Source organism: Ipomoea nil, unplaced genomic scaffold (assembly GCF_001879475.1).
Source record: "Ipomoea nil cultivar Tokyo-kokei standard unplaced genomic scaffold, Asagao_1.1 scaffold1940, whole genome shotgun sequence".
Lineage (NCBI taxonomy): Eukaryota > Viridiplantae > Streptophyta > Magnoliopsida > Solanales > Convolvulaceae > Ipomoea > Ipomoea nil.
In genome coordinates, this window is record NW_017618368.1 from 1,379,799 (window position 1) to 1,388,888 (window position 9,090).

At 32.3% G+C, this 9,090-nt stretch overlaps 1 protein-coding gene across 1 annotated transcript; it reads left to right on the top strand.

Moving 5' to 3' along the window:
• The first annotated feature begins 3,135 nt into the window (after positions 1–3,135).
• On the top strand, positions 3,136–5,391 carry LOC109146833 (uncharacterized GPI-anchored protein At5g19250-like). Its single transcript, XM_019294499.1, has 2 exons — positions 3,136–3,332; positions 4,570–5,391. The coding sequence occupies exons 1-2, from the start codon at positions 3,254–3,256 to the stop codon at positions 5,079–5,081; spliced, it is 591 nt and encodes a 196-aa protein (XP_019150044.1). The 5' UTR covers positions 3,136–3,253; the 3' UTR covers positions 5,082–5,391.
• Positions 5,392–9,090: the final 3,699 nt, after the last annotated feature.

Consider the following 9,090-nt stretch of genomic DNA (forward strand, 5'->3'; position numbering starts at 1 on the left):
CCGTCACCACCACCACCGTCGCCCCCCACCATTGCCACGATCACAACCACCATCACCGCCACCGCCACTACCACCACCATCGGCAACATCACATATTTTTATAAGGGTATTTATGTCTTTTAAAACATATTTCATTTCTATTCCTTAAATCAACCAAACACTGTAATATAATTCCTAAAGTCTATTCCTTCCGCGAACCAAACAATAGAATACAATTTCTATTCTATTCCTTGCCTATTCCATTCCTTATGGAATAGCATTCCTATTACCTCAAAATTCATTCCGTGAACCAAACGTGCTGTAATAGCTAGACTATTATTATGATTGGAAGTCTAGTTAAGATTTAGGAGACCTAAAGACATACAACCACAATGATGGCCAGTGGTTATATAAGGTCACTAGTCCTCTCACTGCTTACATTACATACCTCATACACCATCTAGAGAGAAGTGAGAGACAAAGTACTCGTTATCTCTGCAGCAGTCCGGATCGTTCAACCGCGTTAAAGAGGTATGGCTAGAGGTTAGTCGGTCCTGTTATCACATACTATATCATATACTATATGATGCATGTGATATTTTAGTCTAACATATCATAGTTGCTGGAACAAAAAGTGACTACTCTAATTAAGTAAAAAGAACTCACCATACTCCTAAGATTGGATTACAATATACAGTATAGGAAGGGAATTGAGAACAAAGTTGCTGATGCCCTATCAAGGAAGTGAAAGAGTATGAGGCAAGTTGTGATAGATACCACAGAAATATGGGAGAAAACATCGATCCCCTAACACTGTTGCAACTCCTAGCTGTGCTGGAACGTTGTTGTGGTGGTTGAAGTCCTTGCATAGTGGCGAAGGACAAGAACTTGCTGATGAGAAGGGTTATGTTACAGATTAGTACTAGCAGTGAAGATAAATAAATGAAGCAAGCTGAGACGACACCGTTTTGACGCTAAGGTTGATCAACCGAATACTAGGCCAAGCAAGGTCGTATGAAGTTAATTAGGATGTTAAGTTTGTTACTATTGTGTGTTTTACATTTTTACCTTTCTTCATTGTTTAAATGTAAGCTATTGCATACTCTTGTGGTTGTTGAATAAAATTTACAGTATTTTTCGTTTCAATTTCTTCTCTCCAAAACCTTACGATGATCTGTCACACATTGACTATAAATATATGTATACTTTTCTAATTAAAGGTATGACGAATTAGAAAGTCATTTGAAATTGAAGATTAAATTAGACTGTCTTTACAGGGCGTTTGGTTTTCGGTGGGAAAAGAATAAAGTAGGAATTTAAATTACATTGTTTGGTAGGGATGAATATAATTATTGGAAAGAAAATGAATGATATAAAGACTAAAATGTCCTTGTGTAATAATAATAATAACTAGTAATTCACCCGCGCGATGCACGGAAAAAAAATTATGTTATTATAAATATAAATAAAAAATAGAAAAACTAAAATATTTTAAATTATTTAATATAATAATATTTTTGAGCTTCCATTGGTCAAGTATTTATTATTTTTATAGAATACAAAATTACAATTAAAATTAAAATTATAATTAAAATTATAATTATAATTTTGTATGATTAATATAATCTCTAATTATGTGCATATTCAAATAAACTTATAGAGAGAATTTACATAATTACATTGATTTATTCTTAATTGTTTTTCATCTATATTATAATTTTCACAATACGAATAATAACTAAGATAATTACATTTGTAAAGCAAATTTCAAATTTTGTATATGTAAATTTGAACTCTAATTGAACACATTTTTTATATGATTATATAATATATAGCTATTTTATTTTTCAAAAGTATATTTTTTATATGATTATATAATATATAGCTATTTTATTTTTTAAATGTTGTGTTTTTTTTTTTATAATAAAAGATGTTGTGGCATTAATTGTAATATTAATTAATTATTTCCCAAATCATATAGCTTTATTATATAAAGGATAGTATTAATTAAGGGTACATTTGTCATTTCCTCATTTTTTTCTTTTCCCACAACCACCGAATTGCAATTCAAAAGGGGTGCCCATAAATTACAATTCAGCAAAATGAGGGAATTGCAATTTTCTTCAACCAAACACTGTAATTTCCTTTGCCATGGAATAAAGTAGGAACGGAATTTCAATTACATCCAACCAAATTAAAATTTCAATTAGAGAAAAAAAGTGAAATTGAAACGACTATGGTAATGATAATTAAAATTTTCCTAATCGTACATCTTTTATTTGACTTGGATTACTACAATTGTAATTTTTTTGCATTCAATTACAAACATAGAAATAAAATTTCCAAGAGCATTTGTTGTTTTGGTTGCGTCCAATTCGAAAACAAGGTTGCTAATTAGCAATGTATTGTAATGCTATCTCGATTATCATTCTAAATAGATTGTTATAAATTTAAACTTTGGTGTTGGGAGTTTGGATCTTTTGGATTGAAAATGATTGAGAAAGTATAAAATATATATAGAATTAATACCATATGAGGTCCTCCGAATATAGTGATTTTGCCACGTTTAGTTCTAAACTTTCAAATTGGTCATCTGTGGTCCTTCGACTTTCAAATTTAATCATTTTTGGTCCAAGTTAACCACCCATGGTCTTTCAAGTTTCGAAATTTAACCGGTCGTGGTCCTCTTGAAAGGACCATGGTTGGTTAAAATAAAATATTTGAAGGACAATGGGTGGTTAACTTGGACCATGAATGGTTAAATTTGAAAGTCGAAGACCACATATGATCAATTTGAAAGTTTAGGACTAAACATGGCAAAATCACTATATTCGGAGGACCTCAGATGGTATTAACTCAATATATATACTATCTTGTAAAGAATCATGAGTATCTAAAAACATAAAAATACAAACATAGAAATGAATTTTCGAAGAGCATTTTTTGTTTTTGTTTGCATTCAATTCAAAAATGAAGTTGTAAATTACCATATAGTGTGATAACAATATCAGTTACCATTCTAAATAGATTATTACAAATTCAAATCTCAATAGTAGGAACTTAAATTATTTGAACTGAAAATGTGTGAGTAACTATACAATAGATACTATCTTGTAAACGAGGTTGCGTAAACTTAACTATAATATCGCAAGTTCCGGTTGATACGTCGCAAGGTGGTGAGTCATACTTCTTACCTCTCGAATCCCTGTATAAATTTACTCTCTCTCCTCTCCCCTTTTCCCCTTCAGCTTTGAAAAACCCAAGAATTTTAGCAATGACGTCGTCTCTACGTCGCCTCCTCCTCATCTCTCTCATTCTCCAGTCCATTTTCTTCATCAATGTCAGATGCGACGGTGAGTTACTGACTTCATCTCTCCTTGTTGAATTTGCTTCCCAAAAATGCTGTATTTAGTATAATGCTGCTTTATCTATTTGCTTTTCTGCCTCTTTGGAGCAATGGAATGAGCTCGTTTGAAGTATATTTTGTTATTTAAAGCAATGGGTTTTTTGAGTTTGAGTTAGAGTTTGGTGATTGATAGATTTCTTCTGGGATTTGAAGATCTGGATGGATGTGTATTATATTGTTGCTCTCAATTGAAGCTGAAAAGTGTTTAGATTATACATCCATAGAAGTGATTATCTGCAAGTAAAAGTCTTTGTTTGTGTTGGGCTTGATCTGCTAAACACTCTATTTCAATTCTCAATTTGAATCTTCGTCAGATTCACAAATGGAGGTGTTTTATTTATTGATGTAATATGAAAGTTTGATCTCAATTGGTAAGTTTAAAATCCTGCTGGATCTCTTTCCATTTTGCTAAGTTACACTTAATTATTATACAAGATAAGGTTTGATTTACTCCTTCCTTGGAAATCCTAGTTAAAATTTCCTGAATATTTTGGCATTTCTTCCGACTCTGTTAGATCTCTAAATCTGAATCCAGATTTTCTATTTGAAATGTTGTGCTGAGGTTTTTTTTTTTTTTTTTTTTTTTTTTTTTTTTTTTTTTTTTTTTTTTTTTTTTTTTATGTTGAAAAAACGCCACAGATCTTTAGAACGAGGGAAAATTACACTTTTCATCCCTAAATTATAGGGCAATTATAGAATTCGTTCCTAATTGTTCGTTGTGCTCACTTTTCGTTCTTAAGCTTCTTAAGTTATAATTGACGTTGCAGATTTCGTCCCTTTGCTATCAAAATATTAGGGATGAAATTTGCAACGTTAGTATAGCTTAGGGACGAAAAGTGAGCACGACTTGTTATTAAAAGGATGAAATTTGCAACGTTAATTATAGCTTAGGGATGATAAGTGAGCACGACCAACAATTAGAGACGAATTCTATAATTACTATTACTATATAACTTAAAGACGAAAAGTGTAACTTTTTCCTTAGAACAATAATGCTTCAATTTTGCATTTAGAATGCCTCTAGCACTCCTGTTTGGTGGTAAGGTTTGCCACAGGTTCTTAGAATGAGTTGCAGGGAGGAACAAGAGAAGTCTTAGAAATCTGTTTCTTGACTGTCTTTAATGTTTCAATTCAATTCAATTCAATTCTGGCAATAAAAGTTTGGTCTTTGGTGCTTCATACAGATGAGGAAGACAACCTTTTTCGAGGAATCAACAGTTACAGGGCAACGCTAAACTTGACACGTCTAACTGAGAACGAGAAAGCAAAATGCCTTGCTGAGAAAATGGCGGATCAGTTTAAAGGTCAGCCATGTACGAATAGCACAGGTTCCAACACTGTTCCAGGCAACGAGCCTAGGTTTACAGACTACCCTAAACTTCTTGACAAGTGCGACTTGAATGTCACCACCACACGGGATGGAGCGATATTGCCTGCTTGTGTTCCTCATCTCGACGCTGCTCTTGTTCTCTCCAACTACACGTTGTCACAGTACTCGAGCTACCTCAATGATACCAAGTTTTCTGGTATTGGAATTGGTTCCGAAGATGACTGGGTAGTTGTTATTTTGACAACAAGCACACCCGAGGGAAGCTATACACCTGATACTAGTTCAGCCGGACTAGTCTTAAAGCTTCGTCTTATCTCTCGAGCACTTCTACTTGTGACACTTCTCATGCTATTTGGAACCAGTTGAATCTTCCCACTCTTATTTGCCACACTTTTCAGAGTCGATTTCTTTTTGAGGCGCTACTGAGATTATCTCTTTCGGTTGTAGAGTGGCTTTTTTTTTTTTTTTTTTGTAATTTGTTGTAAACAGAAAGAATGATCATCTACCAACCTTGTTCTCCACTGACATGAATAGACTATAAGCTTGTTGGAGATTCCACTTTTCCACTGCACTGAAAAAACAGCATCTATATACAAAATCTTTCTTCACAAGGTCTGTTACCTTTGGTGCTGTGTTATTTCTGTATGCATTTGATTATGTGATTTTTGCATAAGAATGCAACAGCATGAATTTCATTGCTGTAATTTTTTAGAAATTGATTTTGTATGTTATTTTAACTTATAAGCACAGCATAAAACCACCCTTTCTGAACAAAACCTCTACTGCTCAGATCTAATCACATTTTGGAGTGACGAGGAAAACCCACAGCCACAACATGAGGGTGTGCACGGGGTAAATCCCGCCTTGTGACCCTAGTCGACAAAGGACTACAAAGAGGTAAACTAGCCTAGGTTGCGCATAGCTGACCAGCTCAAACCAAGAAGACTGAGATTCGAACATGTGACCTTGTGGTTACAAGTTTGTATTCTTAGCCATATTAGCTGGATTACCCCCAGATCTATTCAGATTGGAAGTGCTTGAACATTGATGTAACACAATTTGAACATTATAAAGGGTACATAGGTAGAAATGTGATGGCATCCCTAATAAAATTTGGGGGTGGTGAGATTGCAAGAAAAATGATCACTTTAGGGGCAAACTTGCAGTATTACAAGACTCATATAATGCAGGTTGCAGACTTGCAGTAGTAATACTGCTTCCATATCAACTTGAAATATATCAAGAAACTGTCTCATCACCTTAAATAACTAAAAAAAAAAGCACATAAAATGCAATCGTTATATCATGGACCAGGGTTCACATTATACTATGGACCTTGGTTCATGTGTTTGTGTTTTATGTTATGACTTTTTGTATCTTGTGTTATGAAATTTTGTATTTTATAAGTATGAATTCTGTATCTAGAATAAATTAATAATTTTGTCTTACGTTATAAATTTTTGTGTCTTGTGTTGTGAAATTTTATGCATATGAACACAAATTATGTACCTAAGATAGATTTGAAAATTAAGTAAATATATAAGATATGTATGTGTCTTGTGTTAGGAGTTTTTGTGTCTTGTGTTAAGAAATTCTTTATCGTAGGAGTATGAATTCTGTATCTCGTCTTTTCAATCAAGCTGAGTCTATAATGCTATGCTATGTGTCTTGTACTGTGATTTTATTTATTTATTTATTTATTTATTATTATTTTTTTGTATTTTGTGTTATGAAATTCTGTATGGTATGTGAATTATATATATCTTGTTGTTTCAATTCATGGTCCATAATACTATGTGAGACTTGGTTCATGATATAAATTGCCATAAAATGTGCCAAAGAAAATGTTTTACTTTACCTTTAAGGGGGCGTTTGGTTCACGGAATCTTGGATTACCCCAGGTAATAGGATTACCTCCTGGAAGGTAATGTGAGATTTTGGGAATGTAAGATTACCTTGTGTGTTTGGTTTGAATGATGTAATATAATATTACCTTGTTTGGTTCAGGGTTATATTTTAGGTTATATGGATTAATTTACAATAATGCCCTCAATAAAAAATAAATAAATAAATAAATAAATAAATAAATAAATATATATATATATATATATATATATATATATATATATATATATATATATATTATGTGTGTTTTTTTTTATATATATCTATGAATGTGTATCAAAATTTAAATATTAAAAAAAAAACTAAATATATAAATATACACATATGTATATTTAATTATATAAACATATATTAATTTCATTATTATTATATTATTATTATTATTATTATTATTATTATTATTATTATTATTATTATTATTATTATTATTATTATTATATAAAGATTAGTTAACAAGTATAAAGATTAGTTAACAAGGGCGAAGTTGGAATAATTCAAGGTAATCTAACATTACCTAAAAAAATGGGGGTAATCACATTACCTTGAAACATTACCGCCACATCAGCTTTCAGGTAATATAACATTACCTGGTAATCTCATAACTTGAACCGAACAAGGTAATATAACATTACCAGACTCAAATGACCTAGGTAATCCAAGATTCCGTGAACCAAACGCCCCCTTAAGGATCTGAAATCAATTCAACTATGTCTCAGTTCCTAACTCATAAAACAGAATGATTCCCGGCTCATTATTGATTCATGGAATACAAAAAACAGATCAGATGAAGTTTGGGAACAACACGTAAAGGCCCATCATGTATTGTTGTTGGCACACTGTCCTTTGAAGAAGGTCATTTTGTTTCCAACTGCTAGACACAGCCACGATATGATATGATGCAATTTTCAGAAATTTAGATTTGTTTAGTTGGATAGCAAATACTCCGTACAAGCGCAAATTATTCCGTAGACCCGGATTGCAAGATGAACTCGGATCTAAAAATACACAATTTAAGTATTGAATGTTCAAAATTTTATATACTAAATGTTCACAATTTACATACTGAACGCTCACAATTCAAATTGTAAACATTCAGAATATAAATTGTATAGAGTTAATTACCAAAATGGTCCCTTGACTATAGTGAATTACCAATTTGGACCTTGACTATTTTTTTTAACCAATTAAGTCCCTCAACTTTAAAAAAGTTTAACCAATTTGGTCCTCCGTTTGTTTGACTGTTAGTCAATCGTTAACTTGGGACCAAATTGATAATTTCGCTATAGTCAAGGGACCATTTTGGTAATTAACTTTAGGGGTGGGCAATTCGGTTTAGTTTTCTCGATTCGAACCGTACCGAGCCAATTGGTTCGGTAATATACTGAACAACCGAACGATATTGGATTCTTGTATACTGAACGGTTCGATAAAAAATTGAACTGAACCGAATACCGTTTGATTTTTTTTAAAATATAATAATAATAATAATAATAATAATAATAATAATAATAATAATAATAATAATAATAATAATAATAATAAATAAATAAATAAATAAATAAATAAAAAGAAAATCCAATTCCTTTGCTGCTTGCTCTGCCGTTCAGCTCATATTCTCACGGGTATCTCTCGTAAATGTTTTATTTGATTTCTTTATGGTTTGTTATCAAAAGTTCTATATTATGTGTTATGGCATTTACATAGTCCATAACCAAAGTCTAATATATAACAAAATAGCAATCCAAAGTTCAAAAGTATTCGGTTCGGTTCAGTTTTTCCCTAATAATTCAGTTCGGTTCGAGTTTTTACCGAACCGTTCGGTATACAAGAATCTATTACCGTTCAGTTGTTCGGTATATTACCAAATCTAACTACTTTGGTATTGTTCGGTTCGAGAAAATAAATCATAAAGGGAAAAAAGGTGTATAGTATTGATAACTGATAAGTGCTAAAATGCTTTTGATTGTGGGGTGTTTATAGGAGATTAATTGTGTGTATTTGATGGATATTATGCTTTAAAATGCTTAAAGTGTAAAATAATGGATAATTATGGGTGCACTTGTCATTTTTAGGAAGTTGGAGCTTTATGAAGGACAATTTGGTCATTTCGGAGCAAAAATATGAGATCAAGTCGAAGGATGTTTCCACGACCACTTACACACTCATGTACAACTTGTGGAGAAACAGACAAAAAGTTGTATTCTTGCTTACATGGTCGTGCAGAGGCTCGTGGAGAAATAGGTAGAAAGTTATACTCTAGCTTACACGCTTGTGCAGAGGTTCACACTTGGACATGCATAAAGTTGAACAGGGTGAAGCACGCTTCATACAAACAGAGCCACGATCCAGGCACGAGCATGCAAGGAGCCGAACTCCTAATTAAGTTGATACATTGCATGTTATAGCCTTTCCATTTGCAATTCCCACATTACGTCGGAAGACAGAGCTCAGAATAAGATGTGGACAAGGT